This window comes from Poromitra crassiceps, assembly GCF_964638095.1.
Source record: "Poromitra crassiceps genome assembly, chromosome: 6".
In the NCBI taxonomy this organism is placed as follows: domain Eukaryota; kingdom Metazoa; phylum Chordata; class Actinopteri; order Beryciformes; family Melamphaidae; genus Poromitra; species Poromitra crassiceps.
The window spans coordinates 13,096,277-13,115,548 of record NC_139627.1 but is presented as its reverse complement, the minus strand read 5'-3'; the positions used below and the strand labels follow the sequence as shown (position 1 = coordinate 13,115,548).

General features: G+C 47.6%; 1 protein-coding gene across 1 annotated transcript in view; it reads left to right on the top strand.

Annotated features, from left to right (window-relative positions):
* The window catches only part of LOC310777714 (anthrax toxin receptor 1-like), a gene marked incomplete at its 5' end in the record, with an annotated part of 43,537 nt that overhangs the window by 11,764 nt on the left and 12,501 nt on the right, over positions 1 to 19,272 (top strand). The window contains 6 exons of the mRNA XM_083638088.1: positions 2,874 to 2,954; positions 3,401 to 3,461; positions 7,133 to 7,228; positions 10,944 to 11,013; positions 15,610 to 15,688; positions 18,571 to 18,666. Of these exons, the coding sequence (XP_083494214.1) occupies positions 2,874 to 2,954; positions 3,401 to 3,461; positions 7,133 to 7,228; positions 10,944 to 11,013; positions 15,610 to 15,688; positions 18,571 to 18,666 (483 nt within the window). The remainder of the gene's footprint in view (positions 1 to 2,873; positions 2,955 to 3,400; positions 3,462 to 7,132; positions 7,229 to 10,943; positions 11,014 to 15,609; positions 15,689 to 18,570; positions 18,667 to 19,272) is intronic.

The following is a 19,272-nucleotide window of genomic DNA, read 5'->3' as shown; positions in this document are numbered from 1 at the left end:
GAGGTCAACGTAAAGGCTGAATAGACCCTTCTCACGGGGGCCATTTTGTGTCGAGAAGCCAGGGTAAACACAGGTGCAAGCAAAACACTAATGAGGGTTTCCAAATCCCAATCATGGAAGTTGGAAACCCTCATTAGTGTTTTGCTTGCACCTGTGTTTACCCTGGCTTCTCGACACAAAATGGCCCCCGTGAGAAGGGTCTATTATACTCGACCAAGCTCCGTGGGGGTGGGGCCCCACGAGTCTCCGTGAGTCACCGTGTAGACCTCGCCCTGGGGCTGGTGCCATTATACTCAGAAAGTGATCAGCATGTATTGTACAATGAAGTGAGAACAGCCCGTGGAAAAGTCGCAATGAAACGCTATTATGTGCAGTACTGAGTGCGCTTTCACTCTCAAATGACTGTACATCAGCACATGAAGGAATCACCAAACTTGTTTTTACTGAAAGCCGTTTCAGTTCTCAGCCCTGATAGCCTACTCTGTGCTGCTTTTAATCTCTCTCAATAATGCTCTCAACACAACACATTTACTTGGTGAAATGACTAAAAACGAACAGTTGCAAATCAAAGTGTATAGCCTACCACATGGGGTCAAGAAATGTGGCGAAAACACAGCTCAGTGTTCAGGGCTCAGTGGCTTGAAAGCGGCCATGTTTGGAGAGAAGCCGTGCGCTGCTCGCGCTGTTAGAAAAAAAATCATGCACAAGGCGAGCGCCAGACGGAGGTAGCGCCCAACCACGCCCAACAAATTTACGTCATTTGACGCGCCCGCCCCTCGCTCCACCCCCGCGCCCTTCACGGCAGGGTGAGCATAATACAAGCTTTAGCGTTAGCAGGAGGCAGGCAGGCAGGCGATCATGTGAATGGCCGACAGGCAGCACTACTGTCTGAGGAGGAAGTCATCACATCAGCCTGTAATTGGACGGTGACCAGACCAGCTCCCTGGAGCAGAGATGAAAGCTTTGGACAGCTGCCAGAAAAAAGATCCTCTTAGCAACCGCCTCGTCTCCCTGAACACTGCTGGTCTGCAGGAACAGATACAGTCAGAGAACCAGAACACTGCTGGTCTGCAGGAACAGATACAGTCAGAGAACCTGAACACTGCTGGTCTGCAGGAACAGATACAGTCAGAGAACCAGAACACTGCTGGTCTGCAGGAACAGATACAGTCAGAGAAGCAGAACACTGCTGGTCTGCAGGAACAGATACAGTCAGAGAAGCAGAACACTGCTGGTCTGCAGGAACAGATACAGTCAGAGAACCAGAACGCTGCTGGTCTGCAGGAACAGATACAGTCAGAGAACCAGAACACTGCTGGTCTGCAGGAACAGATACAGTCAGAGAACCAGAACACTGCTGGTCTGCAGGAACAGATACAGTCAGAGAACCAGAACACTGCTGGTCTGCAGGAACAGATACAGTCAGAGAACCAGAACACTGCTGGTCTGCAGGAACAGATACAGTCAGAGAACCAGAACACTGCTGGTCTGCAGGAACAGATACAGTCAGAGAACCTGAACACTGCTGGTCTGCAGGAACAGATACAGTCAGAGAACCAGAACACTGCTGGTCTGCAGGAACAGATACAGTCAGAGAACCAGAACACTGCTGGTCTGCAGGAACAGATACAGTCAGAGAACCAGAACGCTGCTGGTCTGCAGGAACAGATACAGTCAGAGAACCAGAACACTGCTGGTCTGCAGGAACAGATACAGTCAGAGAACCAGAACACTGCTGGTCTGCAGGAACAGATACAGTCAGAGAACCAGGCTCAAAAACCTTTGTAAATATGTAGCTTGATCTTTATTCTCCTCACACTTGATCTCTTTTTATGGATCTTACCCTGTATTTCTTTATTAATAGTCTTATATACCAATCTGGCTATGGCTACCGTTTCAACTTGACAGCATAAGCATTCTGAATCGGCCCCAGAGCCGTATAATAGAAGAGTTCCGACATCTCCATTCACTCCAATGGACCAGTTTTTTTCCAGGAAGTAGAAAGTGGAACTCTTCAGTAAAAAAAGCAGCACTGTCGAGTTGCATCAAAATAGACAGTGTTGTACTTTGAAAGGGTTTTTCATCCCTTGAAATGAATCAAATTGTACATTATCAGCTTTATTTTAGCATGCAAAAGTAGCGCGAGACCCATTCCTGGCTGTTCATTGGCTAATGATTCTTGCATTTTGGTCCTCCGCTGACGCCACTCTCTCTCTAGGACACTAATCGGCCCTAGCCTTATTGTTGCAGTATTTGCTAATACAATAACTGACAGGAAATAAACTTGAGTTCCCTAGCAGCAGAATTCACGTGAAACAATCTATAGGGAAAATGAACTGGAAATGTAGTCTGTCTGTCTGTCTGTCTGTCTGTCTGTCTGTCTGTCTGTCTGTCTGTCTGTGGGTAGATCTTGCGAATGCGATAGCGCCACACCATGCAAGATGCAGTCACAAAACCTTACAGGTGTGTAGTTGACCTCAAAATGCAGGGCGAATTCGAAGATGGGTGTGGTCAGAGTAAGGCCCCTCCCTCTACTTTACATCCCTGGCCCGCATTCGTTTTACATGGCGGCCGGGTTTCACGGCTGGCGAGAACCCATTGCAAGATGGTATCCAGGTTTTCATCACTGTGACACTAAACAAAACTAAACAAAACTAAACTCTAAACGCGAGTCAGCCTTTTTCTGCCTGTTAGAGTGTCAGTCGGTCTTGTTTGTTTAAACATGATATCGATGCTATTTCTGCGAGAGTGTTGGATGGTCAGTGGCAGGAAAGCAGTGGAGGGATGTGGAGAGGGATACATACATCAGTAGTTCTGCGCTGGATTCAAATTCAGAGCTTTTTGAGTACGGATCATATTTATTTTTGTTGCAGCTTGCTGAAATAGCAGACGGCACGGACCAAGTGTTCCCGGTGCTGTCCGGCTTCCACGCTCTCAAAGACATCGTTAACTCGGTGAGGTCAGATCACATCATACCACGTTGTATACAAATGAGTTTCATACACACAGAATCTGTCTGTCTGTCTGTCTGACTGTCTGTCTGTCTGTCTGACTGTCTGTCTGTCTGTCTGTCTGTCTGTCTGTCTGACTGTCTGTCTGTCTGTCTGTCTGTCTGACTGTCTGTCTGACTGTCTGTCTGTCTGTCTGACTGTCTGTCTGTCTGTCTGTCTGTCTGACTGTCTGTCTGTCTGTCTGTCTGTCTGTCTGACTGTCTGTCTGTCTGTCTGCATGTCTGTCTGTCTGACTGTCTGTCTGTCTGTCTGTCTGTCTGTCTGTCTGTCTCTCTGTCTGTCTGCATGTCTGTCCGTCTGTCTGTCTGTCTGTCTGTCTGTCTGTCTGTCTGTCTGTCTGTCTGTCTCTCTGTCTGTCTGTCTGTCTGTCCATCTGCCTTTCCACTCAGATCCTGAAGCAGTCGTGCACAGAAATATTCACAATAGAGCCATCCAGCGTTTGTGTCAATGGTAAGTTGGATGCTTTTTTCCACAAGAGACAATTATGCAAGAAGAAATTACGGTAATACAGATTTGAAACAACAAATGCAATTGTGCCGATAAATAATGCATATGAATTGAACTCCTAAAGAAGGTCCCATTTTACGCAATTTTTTTGCCATCTAAAACATGTCTCATGGGTCTTAACACATTCACTGCCAACAACGTGTAAACACGTTTTCAGAATCCAGCTGTTGACTGCCAACAACGTGTTAACACGTTTTCAGAATCGATTTTTTTTTTTTGACGGTGGATCGTTGATCTGGCCCTTTTGCATCTTCTATTATACTGTTAGAGCCGCCGGGCGTGTGCAATCCATTCCGCCGACCCACTGAGTGGCGACGGTGCTCAGACTATTGAGTGTTGTTTGGCCAGAAACGCACGCATTCCAGCTGAGCTCAACCGAGGACCCAGAAGCGAACGAGCCTCATTCTCATACTGTAGGCGAAAACCTTTCACACGGGCGCACGGCGGTGGGGGGTTCCAAAGGTGGACTGGGTGGAAAGCACACTTTGAAGCGCGCAGCATAAGCCTAGAGTCACACAAGGCTTCGTCAAAGCTCTCAACCGAAAATCCAAGAACGGATTAAGCCACATCCACGCTCGCCGACGAGGGGCCACCAGAGAGGGAGGCTGCTGCTCACTGCTCAGACAGGCAGGAGAGACTGGCTTGTGACTGACAAACGCTGCTGAAATCCACCAGACACGCCCACGGAGGGAGGAGTTGTAAGGAGAGGGGGTGCGGGTGCTGCTATGGAGGAAATTACTGTTCAGAACTATATTGTTTATGTCTGATGTCTCACTGATGCCAAAAATAAATGGTTAAAGTGACTATTTGATTGAATTTCACAAAACTGCGATTATCTCAGCTTTTTGTCTCAGACGCTGAAACCATGCTGTACTCAACGGCTAATATCTACATAACTACTAACTCTACAAACTAACTCTTTTAGACAGAGAAAGCACACATTCTATTAGTACTTTTGTGAACTTTGTGTTCACAAAGTCCAAGCAGAAAATTATCCTTGGCTCTTGTAAAATGAGCCAGAATCCTCAAAAAAACCCTCTGGCAAAAGCTACCTACAGTAAAAAAAAAAAGGCTGGCAGTGAATGTGTTAAAAAAGAAAAACAGCATTTGTGGGACTTCTCTATCCATTCTGTCTCTCCTCATCAACTATTCGCCATTTTGAGGGGGTGGGGCCTCTGATAAGATGATCTGTTCGGATGAATCATCTTTGGCGCAGTTGATTGTTTTCTGGGCGTTTTTCCTTTCTACAGCTATAGGTTGAGGCCACGTCTCGTCACAGACGCTGGTTTAGCTGGCTCAGCCTGGCTGGGGGCGTGGTCAGGGTGGGGTAAAAACCCCCGTTCTATCCATTCAGCAAAGTTAGAATTTAGCTGATAGCCCAGCCCAGGCAGACACGATCGGGGATTTAACCACCGCAGTAAATGCACATCTGAGCAGACGTCTTGTGTTCTGCTCTAGAACCCCCAAACCTGTAGTTTAGAGCCGCAGCACCGTCTTTTGGTGAGTCAGCCCATGATATATATGGGCGGTTTTACCCCACTCGCGCGCCAGCCGGTTAACATTTTGTGGGCGTTCCCAGACATGCGGACTGTCTCTATGCTACAGACAACACACATTCACTTGGTGGGGTGCTGCTGTAAGCGGGCAAATGAAATGCGTCTTACTTTGTGATCTCACAAAGTTACAGAAGACAAAAACACCCCACTGAGCTTGAGTGCACCATTTCTTCTCCGCGCTGCACAGCAGTGCAGGGGAATTCCTTTTGGATAGGTCATTACGCATGGATGTGCCAAACGCCAGGACATCAAATTCTGCTGCTAAAATTGGGTAACAGCAGATCATTCAGTGAGGCAATCAACTATAATTCACTGAGAAACTTTTATCACATCGCAAAGAGGGGTTATTGGGAAATTAATTGAGAAAACTTGGACATTGTAGCCTACTTGCAATATTATTGTCAATCAAATGTCCCTGTTTCTCCGTTGCAAACACGTTTCTATTTTCCAGTCAACAAAAGAACCCGAATTGCATCAAATCGCAGATGTTTATGATGTGATGGTGGTGTTGTGAGATATCCAAATTACGCATCGAGATAATTACAGCATGCATTGCACAAACTGCATTAAAGACTGGGAATCTGATTGGTTTGATTGATGTAACGCCCAGGCATCGCCAGGCCACACCTGTGAATAATTCTGGTGGTTATCCGTTTGCGCCGTGCACAAATGGTATTTTGCGGGGCACGGAGAATAGCAGATGACTTGGCACATCTCCAATTTGCGCCTGCGCCCGGTGTTATGCCGAGTTCTGCATCCGCAACGAGAATTGCATACCCAACATATTTTGGGACTGTTTTAACTTAAAAACAGGGAGACAGACAATTAAAACCCAGACAATTATATCATTTTTAAACAGTTACGTTTCTGTATAAATCATTACAATATGCTCCCGTGAGGTGGGGATGCGTTTGGCGGCGGTGGTGCAAAACTCGGCATAACACCTGGAATGCAAATTGACACTTGCGCGAGGCTGACTGCTATCGTCCCTGCCTTAAGAGTTAGGGAAGATAGCATAAGGCTTAAGGTGCACAGGATTTGTTGTGTGGCCATCTTGGCGATTGTAATTATGATATAGTGTCTTGTAAGCCCATATGGGCTGGGCACCCAGGTGCATGACACTTAAATAAAAATATCAATCAATCATCAATCAAAAAAAATGCACAAACCGGTGCGTAAGCGATAGCGCCTGTACGACGATAGGGCCCCATGTGTTTTGAGACTTCCATGATGTACATCTATAGACCTTATTCGATTGACGTAACTCACGTACGGGCACGCCCACCACTGCCATGCTGTTGACATAGCGCTGCAGCTCTCAAGTGATAGCCTATGTAAGAGCAGTGTTTATAGGAAGCTAGCCGCCGTCAGCGTTACCTATATCATTCCTGTTGTGTTTGGATGGTGACCTGCATTATACATGGCTGTAGTGATGACAGCAATAAAAATCCCTGTGGTTTGTTTCTATCTCTACCGTCCACAGACGTGAAGGGAGTGAGACGGAGGATACATCAGAACAGGAGATGTGTGGATAGTTAGGAGAGACAAGTGAAACTTTCTGACAGCTCCTCACAGCAAAGTCTGTTCACCTCGTTTTCTCTTTTGTTTATTATTACAGGCATTAACGGCAGCATACAAACAACAACTGTGGGGTTTTTATTGCTGTCATCACCATCGCTATTTTGTAATGGAACAGAAACGACAATAAGGCCGTTACTATAGTTGTCAGCTGCAGGACGGTATGTCAACAATATGGCGCTGTCCGGGGTTAGCGAATAAGGTCTATAGTCCTTATCATCAAATGCAAGGGAAATAATTTTTTTTCATGAAATTGGACCTTTAACATTGCTCGAATAATAAGTCACCACATTTGACATTTGATATTGTAGTTTCTATGGAATAAAAAAAAAATCTTGCTATGGAAAAATCACTGTCTGCACTCTATTAGTTCATCTTATATTTTTCAACTTCATGTATTTGTTGTTGTTTTCATCCCCGTGATGAAAACATCCCATAATAATCGCTGCCTCTCTGTGTTTTGTTGCTGTCTTCTCTCAGAGTCGTTCAATATCGTGATGAGGGGAAGTGGATTCAGTGGATCCAGGCGGGCCGAAGGCGCTCTGTGCTCCCTAACCGTCAACCAGAACACTTACAGTCAGTAGCTCTGTGCTCCCTCACCGTCAACCAGAACACTTACAGTCAGTAGCTCTGTGCTCCCTCACAGTCAACCAGAACACTTACAGTCAGTAAAACACGATTAAAAACACGATTTCAGACGGAAGCCCGTCTTTATTGTCACACGAACACACCACAACACATGCATGCGGCCACAACACACACTCATGCTGACGGTGGCCGGTGAAATATGTCCTCTGCATTTGACCCATCCAGGCTTGTCCTTTCCTCCGGGGGGCAGGCCAGGAGTAGTGGTCGCTTTTTTTCTTTCCAGCGCCCGGGGACCATCACTGGACCAACTTCAGATGTTGTCGTCACTGGTCGGATGACGATCTTCTGCATGTTTTTAGTGGGGGGTTATGTACGGAGGAACCCCCTGGGGGGTACGGGGAGAACATGCAAACTCCACACAGAAAGGCCTGCAGTAGGCACTGAAGATATGGGGGGGGTCACAACTCCAGCACCCACAGCGTCCCAGGCGAGAATCAAACTCAGGACCTTCTAGCTGTGAGGCGACAGCGCTACCGACTGCGCCACCGTACCACCCAGTAGCAAAGCCGTGTGACACAACAACATTCAACCTGCTGTAAATATTCAGTATCATCAGTTCTTATGCCCCCAAATTCCAAGTATCCAGTGTTTCCTCCAGAGCAGCACTGCCTTTTGCGACTCATGGCCCGCTTGAAAATCTCAAAAATGTTTGTGGCCCACATCCGACCGCAAACAGTACCGAGGCCAAATAATGTGTTCTGAGAACACTTCTTATTTTGACATGGACATGTTGCTACGGTGTTTGTATTATGTGCAAAAATACCGCGTAATGCCATTGTTATTGCTAACAATGGCTAGCCTGGCTAGAGCTAACCCTGACTGCTTTCCAACTGGGATATTCCTAGTTCCTGAAGAAAAAGAAAAGGAAATCCGCACACACTGTTTTTTAAGCTCCCACGGTGAGTTTTTTAATTACAAAAAAGCAACGTTTCGACCCTCACGGGTCTTCATCAGGCAGTACAGAGAACAAGCTCTCTGTGCATGGGCATATATATAACCTCACGGTGCCGCGTCTATGTGCCGACAGGCCGCAGTGCCGACAGGTCGCAATGCCGATAGCCCACAAGCAGAACCAGCTGAGCGAGGCGGCGGTGGAGCTAACCTCTCCCAGCCCCCACGCCAAACCTAACCTCCCCCCATGCCTAAACCTAACCTGCCCCAGACCCTAACCCAAAACCTAACCTCTCCCACCCCCACGCCTAAACCTAAGGTCGGCATAGCGGGTGGTTGGCATAGCGCGTGGTCGGCATAGCGGGTGGTCGGCATAGCGGGTGGTTGGCATAGCGGGTGGTTGGCATAGCGGGTGGACCCCAACCTCACATGGGGTGGTGGTGCCCCAATCAGGTGATGACAGACACCTGTGATCATTACAAAATACATAATTGTTGAAATAGTAGGTCTTTCAACAAGAATACAACTTTTTCAAAGATCATATAATAACAGAGGTAAACAAATTCTAAAATACAAGAAATACAAGAAGTAAAACATGCAGGTGAATATTATTATCCCTATCTATACCAATAAGAAAACCAAAGAAATGTAAAAGTATAGTACGGTAGGCCAAGGTAGGTTCAGGCAGGGTTTGAACCCAGGACTCCCAGGTGAGAATCATACATGCTACCCACATGACCGAAGAGCCAGGCACGTGTCTACAATGGCCAAGGTGTATACGTATAACAACAGAATATAATAAAGTTAAAACATCACAGGAATGGCTTGACGTCTAGTTCTTCATTGAGGCCATACGGAGCCAACGTGTTGAGTGTATATATGTGAAAAGCCTCATGTTGTAAAAGTCGTTGTTCGTGTTTATACAATTATGTATTTTGTAATGATCACAGGTGTCTGGCATCACCTGATTGGGGCACCACCACCCCATGTGAGGTTATATATATGCCCATGCACAGAGAGCTTGTTCTCTGTTCTGCCTGATGAAGACCCGTGAGGGTCGAAACGTTGCTTTTTTGTAATTCAAAAAACTCACCGTGGGAGCTTAAAAAACAGTGTGCGGATTTCCTTTTCTTTTTCTATACGCGTATTTTTTCCAGCACCTGTTGAAATAATCTCGGATGTGCGTGCGCTCTACTCTTCTCTTCTCAATATTCCTAGTTCCTAACACAAATGGAATGTGCCATGAATCTGGGTATTTGGCCAACTTGGAACTGGCTGCATGGCGGAGCCCAACCCCCGATAAACCAGTTTCACCTGAGTCCTGCATGGCTCAATGGGCAGAGCAAGGCACTAACACTGCAGAGGTTACGGGTTCGATCCCCAGTGGGACCACCCGCGCTCAGAGACGTGTCGTGTGCACTCGTGGCACTGCAATGCACTTTGGATCAAATCATCTGTGACATATGATATGCTGTGTCTCTGTAGCTCAGAGAGGCATACAGCAGCTTCTTTCTCTCTGTATTGACTTGAGAACAGTGGAGACATTATGTGAGAGTAGAGAGAGACGTCTTCTGTCTCGTTAGTCTATCAATTGATCACGAGGGGGGGGGGGCGGGGCGGGGTCACTGAGAGGACATGGACAGAGACACCACATCATGACTGTATCTCTCCCTCTCTCTCCCCTCTTCTCCATGAGGTTGATTTATGATAGGGCGCTTAACATTTTTGATAATTGTCGCTTGACAGAAATAAAAAACGTTTTTAGCTGCGACCAGGTCGGTCCACAAGTTCACCACGCAGAGTCTTCGCCCTAGGAGGCTGAAATTTGGCATGGCAGTCAAGTGTGTGTGTGTGTGTGTGTGTGTGTGTGTGTGTGTGTGTGTGTGTGTGTGTGTGTGTGTGTGTGTGTGAAGCTCTTTGTGTTGGCTAAAAGGGGGCGGTGGGGATTTGGAAATGCAGGGTATCAGAGGGAATAGGCTGCCCCTGCCACCCTGCATTTTGGACATTTGCATATGTGGTCGCAGCTATTGCCAATTTGCACTTATTAATTTATACTTGGGCGAAAGGTTTCAGTCGTCTCCACGGTAACAGCGACCCGCCCCCTCCCACCCCCCTCCTCCCTCCTCCCAGCGACAGCGTTTCTCCCCTCGACTTCACTCCGAGTAGGAACGTTTTGTAACATTTTGACAGACAACGAGAATCGCCCCACTCTCCGCCCACACCGTGCCCTGACTCCGCCCACACCGTGCCCTGACTCCACCCACACCATGCCCTGACTCCACCCACACCGTGCCCTGACTCCACCCACACCGCGCCCTGTCTGTTCTCCCTGGGGAAGGCAGCTGCTGGCCCAGGCAGCTGCTGACTGTTAGACGCCGCTACACTGACGGAAGTCTCCTATAGTCCATCAAAAAAGTTGAAAGTATTTGAAGTTTTGACGAAGTGCAGGTAAACATCAGCCGCTAACGGACTTCATCAGCCAATGAGATTTGCACAGGCTGCTTCAGAATGTCTGGAGCCCCGCCCACAACAACACAACCCATCTGGTCTCTAATGGCAGATTTTAAGTTGCCAAATATCCCGTGAACGCGGTATAGTACAATGTCTCTCACCCTCCCTCTCTCTCTCTTTCTCTCTCTCCCTACCCCCCTCTCTCTCTTTCTCTCTCTCCCTCCCTCCCTCTCTCTCTTTCTCTCTCTCCCTCCCCCCCTCTCTCTCTTTCTCTCTCTCCCTCCCCCCCTCTCTCTCTCAGACCAGAAGCCCACTGTGGTTAAGGATGGTTATCTCTTATGTCCAGCGCCTGTCCTGCATGAGGTCGGACAGTAAGTAGACACACGCGCACGCACGCACACACACACACACACACACACACACACACACACACACACACACACACACACACACTTTCTTTTTTGCCAACACACCCAATTATCATTATATTCTAACAGTTTGTTTGAAAGTAATTTTGTGGCTATGGCCGAAGTGGCTGCCATAAACCGTTTCGTTTCACTTCCTGATCTGTCCGGCCGCACACAGACTATAATCATCAAGACACATGTATCTTGAGTGTTAGACATTAGGATTTTCCTTTAATTGCTGTATTTGATATGTACTGTGTGCGCACAGGACTCTGTGTGCCCAGGGACTACAGATGCAAATGAGCTTTTAGCTATCTCTGGTGCAATATATTTATTGTGTACTGTCCCTGCTTCAATAAACAATAAAGATGAAGATAAATGTTGAGGGATCCGGTGTTGTCAGAGGTGAGGAGGTCGTTGAAGACTTTGAGGAGTGCAGTTTCTGTGCTTCACTGCTGAGTCAGTGGAAACCTAATCTCTCGAGACAGACTTTCGACTTGCATCGAAAATCTGCGGCAAATCTGTCGGCAGGCTCCATCAAAAGGGGTGTAACAGCACTCGCACGCATGCTGCGCTTTACCTGATCAAAATGAAGTGAACGTGTCCGGTGTCTAGTCAAAACGTACCATTTTCAGCGTGTAGCAAGTTGCTACTTGCTACTAGCAACGAGCTCGAGTTGTTATTGTTGTTTCGAGTTCCTGTTGAACCACATTGAAACGGTGCTGTCCCCAGATTTTAGAGAAAAAAATAGTTTTGTTTATTTGTTTAACCGATGGGTTCCCAGATTGGTGGAAACCAGACTGGAGGGGTTCAAGTAAGTTATTGGAGTGCAGGTGGGTTTGGAGTTGAGTGGCTATGAGCCCGTTCCAGGGTTTTGGAGAGGAAGGGGAGGTTGGAGATTTGCCTGTAGTGGTTGAGGCAGGATGGGTCAAGAAGCCCAGCAGGTATCTTCAGAATTGGAGTGACGGAGGCGGTTTTGAAGGCAGAGGGGACAGTTCTGTGGGACAGGTTTTGAAGGCAGAGGGGACAGTTCTGTGGGACAGGGAGCAGGTTTTGAAGGCAGAGGGGACAGTTCTGTGGGACAGGGAGCAGTTGAAGAGGGTTTTGAAGGCAGAGGGGACAGTTCCGTGGGACAGGTTTTGAAGGCAGAGGGGACAGTTCCGTGGGACAGGTTTTGAAGGCAGAGGGGACAGTTCTGTGGGACAGGGAGCAGTTGAAGAGCTTGGTGAGATAGGGGCAGAGGACAGGAAGGCATGATTTCAGCAGAAAGGGGGTCGAGGGAGCAGGTTGTGGGTTTGGATGAACTGATGAGATTGGAGATGGTGAAGGGGGCAACTGCAGTGTACCGGGTGAGGCGGCGGTGTGGGGGAGGGGTAGGGAGGTCAGGAGGGATGGAGAGGAGTGGGGCTGGGATAGGGGCTGCTGGGTCAGAGGTCAGGAGGGATGGAGAGGAGGGGGGCTGGGATAGGGGCTGCTGGGTCAGACACGGGGGGCAGTGAAATAGTGGTGCTTTCATCTCCAAAAAACTGAAGGAATGAGTTACACCAGACCTGGGCAACTGGCGGCATGTGGCCCGCGAGCGCCTCCTGTGTGGCCCACGCTGGAATTGCAAAAAAAAAAAAATATCATATCAAACATATCATTCTGGCCAATACTCCACTTCTGTTATAACATTTCAGTCTGGATATATGGAATATCTTTCAATAATCTTTATGGATAAAAGGCTAAAAGTAATCTCATGTGTAAGAAATGACTGTTCTACATTGAAGTAAAAATGTAAATAATTAACTTGTTGGTTTTGGATTTATTTCGCTTCAAGAGCGCATTTGTGTGTGACCCTCAACACAGGCTTTGAGAATCCCGGGCCACTTACTGATAATTATGCATAAATTAACCCACTCATATTTTATGAGTTTTATTTCAAGAAAAACATTTTGGCTAGTGGAAATTCTAATTAGCTGGTAACTTTAAAATCTAGCAGCCATATTGGCAGGTGGTCAAAAAAGTTAACTTCAAGCCCTGCAGGGAGAGCAAGTGGTGACATAGAAGTGAGTGAGAAAAGTTTCAAATATTGGTGTTTAAGACTGAATAATGACATCACAACTGTTAATTTAAAATTAGTTATTCCTCTAAACCAGACTTCAAATCCCCCAAATCTTTTCGCACCAGCGCCGTTTGGCCCCCAGCCCTCGGCAAAATCTGGCCCTCTGGTAGCGAGGACATTTTTTTGTGGTCCTCTCTATCATCAAAGTTCCTGGGTTACTACGGCATGACAATATTTGTTTGGCCCCCGGCAACAATCTGGGTTTCTCATGTGGCCCCCCATGAAAAATAATTGCCCACCCCTGAGTTACACTGTTCAGATGTGGAGGTAGGGAGGGCGTCGGTACGGGGGTTGAGGAGGTTGTTGACAGTGGTGAAGAGGGTTTTTGGATTGTGGCTGGGTCATTGATGATGGTGGAAAAGTAAGCAGACTTGGCTGCCCTAGGGGTCCCCGGACCCCACTTTGAGAACCACTGCTCTAGAGGGAGCATAATGGGTCTGCACAGGATCTGGGAATGTCTCACTATCAAGCCAGCAATGGACTTCTGTTTACCATAAATAAATTAGATATGAGTCTTCTCAGGGGTTCCCAACTTTTTTTGTGCTGCGGACCGGTAGATAGATGGGGAAAAAAGTCGTGGACCGGTTGTCAATTTTAACCTCTTGCATGGCACGGGCGTGACGTTTCAGATTTTTTGCTGTTCATCTGTCATTAACGTGATGAGGTAGTTAATTCTGAACAATGCTGTTCATGCTACATACCAAATTAATCGTCTGAATCTTGCGCATCGAACCATGTCTTCCTTTTTCAGATCAGATCAACACAGCGGAAGTTATAGCTGTCTTTGTACAAAGACAAAGACAACATTTCAGATTATTTGGCTTTTTCAAATGGCTTTTTGGAAATCCGCCTAGGTATCTCCCTACTAAAACCACTGCCAAATACTCATGTTTTGCTATTTTTTCATCTTCTTTGAGTTGGGATGTGGTAAGGCCGGTGGCTATGTCTCCATTGGGTTTCTAGCCATAAATACAACAACCACAGGTAACTGTTTACACTCTAAAAGTGTTTTTTATTCTAGGCAAGAATCAACCACTGTGTTTGAGCTGGTGTTGCTCAGGGTCAGTAACACATAGAGTCATTCTGACACTTGGAACAGAAACTTCAAAGTCTTACCTTTCAGAAAAGGTCAGGCAGTTGTCTGTAACCCTAGCGGTTCAGCCACAGTAAGCATTTTAGTTTGGGTATGTCGTTTTCACCATTTTCTTCAGAAATAGGTGGCTTTAGAATACAAAAAAATATATATATATTTAAATAAACATAGGCTATAATATTATAGGCTGTGTGGTAGTTGAAACATAGTTTCAAGTTGACGTTTATTTATGTTTGTAGTTTGTAAAAAAATGTTTGTAAAAAATTTTTTTTTTTTTTTTTTTTGGACCGGGCTCGCGGCCCGGTACCAAATGCGTTGCAGCCCGGTACCGGTCCGCGGCCCGGTGGTTGGGGACCACTGTTCTACATGAAAGGAATTTCACTGGTGGGATGATGTTCAGCTCCTGTGATGTATTCCAGCCCACTCTCTATTAAGATCAAAGATCAAACAGTTACGTTTAATTTCTGGGTCCATAAGTATTTTGGTGTGTTTTTCTTCTCTGTTTTTCTTCGTTCTTCTAGGTTCCTGCAGTCATGAAAATATGAAAATATTGGAATCTACAGTAATGGAAGATTTCAAAGCATTTTCCCCACAAACGTGCAGCAAACGACTTGAATTTAAATCCTGTTTTCTGAATTTGTATGGAATGATTTAATTGATTGAAGAAACTGATTCTAGAAATCAAACTCATGATATTTGGATATTTAGTTTTCTTAAGATATTAAATTGATAGTGGACAGTCTGGACTTTTGTTCTGATTTGACTTGCGGTTCTACATTTAGACTTGAGTGCCTCAGGACTTGAGACTTGGGACTTGAGTAAAGTTGACTTGGTTGAAATGAATGATATTCAAAGCTTATTAAAAAAATAATTGATTTACTGTAAATATATGATGATGTCACACCTGCTGCTCCTGCAGCTACACTAGATTGGCGGCACGGTGGCTCAGTGGTTAGTACTGTTGCCTTACAGCAAAAAGGTCCCGGGTTCGAACCCCGATCCGTCCCAGGTCCTTTTTGTGTGGAGTTTGATGGTTCTCCCCGTGTTTGTGTGGGTTTTCTCCGGGTGCTCCGGTTTCCTCCCACCACCCAAAGACATGTACCTGTATGTTAGAGTTAATACTCCTATCAGTGCCCCTGACCAAGGCACTGGCAAAAGAACTGGAGTTGGTCCCCGGGCGCTGCACAGTGGCTGCCCACTGCTCCTAGTTCTAGGAAGGTTCCTAGTAGAGGATGGGTCAAATGCAGAGGATGAATTTCCCCATGGGGATAAATAAAGGATAAAGGATAAAGGAGAACTTAACTTAGATATGTGGAGGTTTTGGTGTCGATGTGTTTTCAGTTTTACCTTCTGATAATTGCAGATCAATCAATGTGCTGATCAGCCTGAACAACGGACAGTCCTACATCTCCAGTCCCATCACCATCTATGCCACCACATGTGTGAGTAGGCCTACCACCACACAGACACACCAAACACACTGCTACACCACCACATGTGTGAGTAGGCCTACCACCCACACGGACACGCCAAACACACTGCTACACCACCACATGTGTGAGTAGGCCTACCACCCACACAGACACACCAAACACACTGCTACACCACCACATGTGTGAGTAGATCTACCACCCACACAGACACACCAAACACACTGCTACACCACCACATGTGTGAGTAGGCCTACCACCACACAGACACGCCAAACAGACTGCTACACCACCACATGTGTGAGTAGGCCTACCACCCACACAGACACGCCAGGCACACTGCTACACCACCACATGTGTGAGTAGGCCTACCACCCACACAGACACACCAAACACACTGCTACACCACCACATGTGTGAGTAGGCCTACCACCCACACAGACACGCCAGACACACTGCTACACCACCACATGTGTGAGTAGGCCTACCACCCACACAGACACACCAAACACACTGCTACACCACCACATGTGTGAGTAGGCCTACCACCACACAGACACGCCAAACAGACTGCTACACCACCACATGTGTGAGTAGGCCTACCACCCACACGGACACGCCAAACAGACTGCTACACCACCACATGTGTGAGTAGGCCTACCACCCACACAGACACGCCAGACACACTGCTACACCACCACATGTGTGAGTAGGCCTACCACCCACACAGACACACCAAACACACTGCTACACCACCACATGTGTGAGTAGGCCTACCACCCACACGGACACGCCAAACAGACTGCTACACCACCACATGTGTGAGTAGGCCTACCACCCACACAGACACGCCAGACACACTGCTACACCACCACATGTGTGAGTAGGCCTACCACCCACACAGACACACCAAACACACTGCTACACCACCACATGTGTGAGTAGGTCTACCACCCACACAGACACACCAAACACACTGCTACACCACCACATGTGTGAGTAGGCCTACCACCCACACAGACACACCAAACACACTGCTACACCACCACATGTGTGAGTAGGCCTACCACCCACACAGACACACCAAACACACTGCTACACCACCACATGTGTGAGTAGGCCTACCACCCACACGGACACGCCAAACAGACTGCTACACCACCACATGTGTGAGTAGGCCTACCACCCACACATACACACCAAACACACTGCTACACCACCACATGTGTGAGTAGGCCTACCACCCACACAGACACACCAAACACACTGCTACACCACCACATGTGTGAGTAGGCCTACCACCCACACGGACACGCCAAACAGACTGCTACACCACCACATGTGTGAGTAGGTCTACCACCCACACGGACACGCCAAACAGACTGCTACACCACCACATGTGTGAGTAGGCCTACCACCCACACAGACACACCAAACACACTGCTACACCACCACATGTGTGAGTAGGCCTACCACCCACACAGACACACCAAACACACTGCTACACCACCACATGTGTGAGTAGGCCTACCACCCACACGACACGCCAAACAGACTGCTACACCACCACATGTGTGAGTAGGCCTACCACCCACACGGACACGCCAGACACACTGCTACACCACCACATGTGTGAGTAGGTCTACCACCCACACAGACACTCCAAACAGACTGCTACACCACCACATGTGTGAGTAGGCCTACCACCCACACGGACACACAAAACACACTGCTATACCACCACATGTGTGAGTAGGCCTACCACCCACACGGACACACCAAACAGACTGCTATACCACCACATGTGTGAGTAGGCCTACCACCCACACAGACACACCAAACACACTGCTACACCACCACATGTGTGAGTAGGCCTACCACCCACACGGACACGCCAAACAGACTGCTATACCACCACATGTGTGAGTAGGCCTACCACCCACACAGACACACCAAACACACTGCTACACCACCACATGTGTGAGTAGGCCTACCACCACACAGACACACCAAACACACTGCTACACCACCACATGTGTGAGTAGGCCTACCACCCACACAGACCTGCCAGGCACACTGCTACACCACCACATGTGTGAGTAGGCCTACCACCCACACAGACACACCAAACACACTGCTACACCACCACATGTGTGAGTAGGCCTACCACCCACACAGCACGCCAAACAGACTGCTACACCACCACATGTGTGAGTAGGCCTACCACCCACACAGACACACCAAACACACTGCTACACCACCACATGTGTGAGTAGGCCTACCACCCACACAGACACACCAAACACACTGCTACACCACCACATGTGTGAGTAGGCCTACCACCCACACGGACACACCAAACACACTGCTACACCACCACATGTGTGAGTAGGCCTACCACCCACACAGACACACCAAACACACTGCTACACCACCACATGTGTGAGTAGGCCTACCACCACACAGACACACCAAACACACTGCTACACCACCACATGTGTGAGTAGGCCTACCACCCACACAGACCTGCCAGGCACACTGCTACACCACCACATGAGTGAGTAGGCCTACCACCCATACATACACACCAAACACACTGCTACACCACCACATGTGTGAGTAGGCCTACCACCACACAGACACACCAAACACACTGCTACACCACCACATGTGTGAGTAGGCCTACCACCCACACAGACACACCAAACACACTGCTACACCACCACATGTGTGAGTAGGCCTACCACCCACACAGACACGCCAGGCACACTGCTACACCACCACATGTGTGAGTAGGCCTACCACCCACACAGACACACCAAACACACTGCTACACCACCACATGTGTGAGTAGGTCAAACACACTGCTACACCACCACATGTGTCTGCTCCAGTCAGATGGGACCTGGGTGCTGTGGCTGCTGTTGGCTCTGTTGCTGTTCCTGGCTGTGGCTCTGCTGTGGTGGTTCTGGCCTCTCTGCTGCACTGTGGTGAGTGAGTGAGTGTGTGTGTGTGTGTGTGTGCGTGTGTGTGTGTGTGTGTGTGTGCGTGCGTGTGCGTGTGCGTGTGCGTGTGTGTGTGTGCGTGCGTGCGTCCGAGTGTGTGTCCTCGTGGATGCACGAGACCCAAATCTGCTAATCGTAATCAAAGTGGACGTTCATTTCACCAAACAGTTTAGATATTTCCGTTAGTGCTGCACATTGTCTTTATATTACTGTAAGATCACCATTACTGACTGTGCAAAATACCCCAGAATGGGGAAATGGTTTTGCCTGCATATTTCAAACTATGAGCCATACATGATGAAATCCGTGTTGTATACCCTCCGATCACGGCTTTGTAAAATGCAATATCTGGTGTATATCTTATCTGCAGAATGTGACCACTTTGATACTATCAGAATATGGAGTTAAGATAATTCCCGATACATGACAGTATGTAGAATGCCACACACATTTCACATGATACCAGACATGGGTCCACCCAAGATACTGCAGTCGTGCCTTCCTTTATAAAGAAAAAAGACAAGGTATTAGTACTTGTCTAATAGTGATATTATTGGCCAATCTAACCTGTTCCAAAATTATAACAAAGAA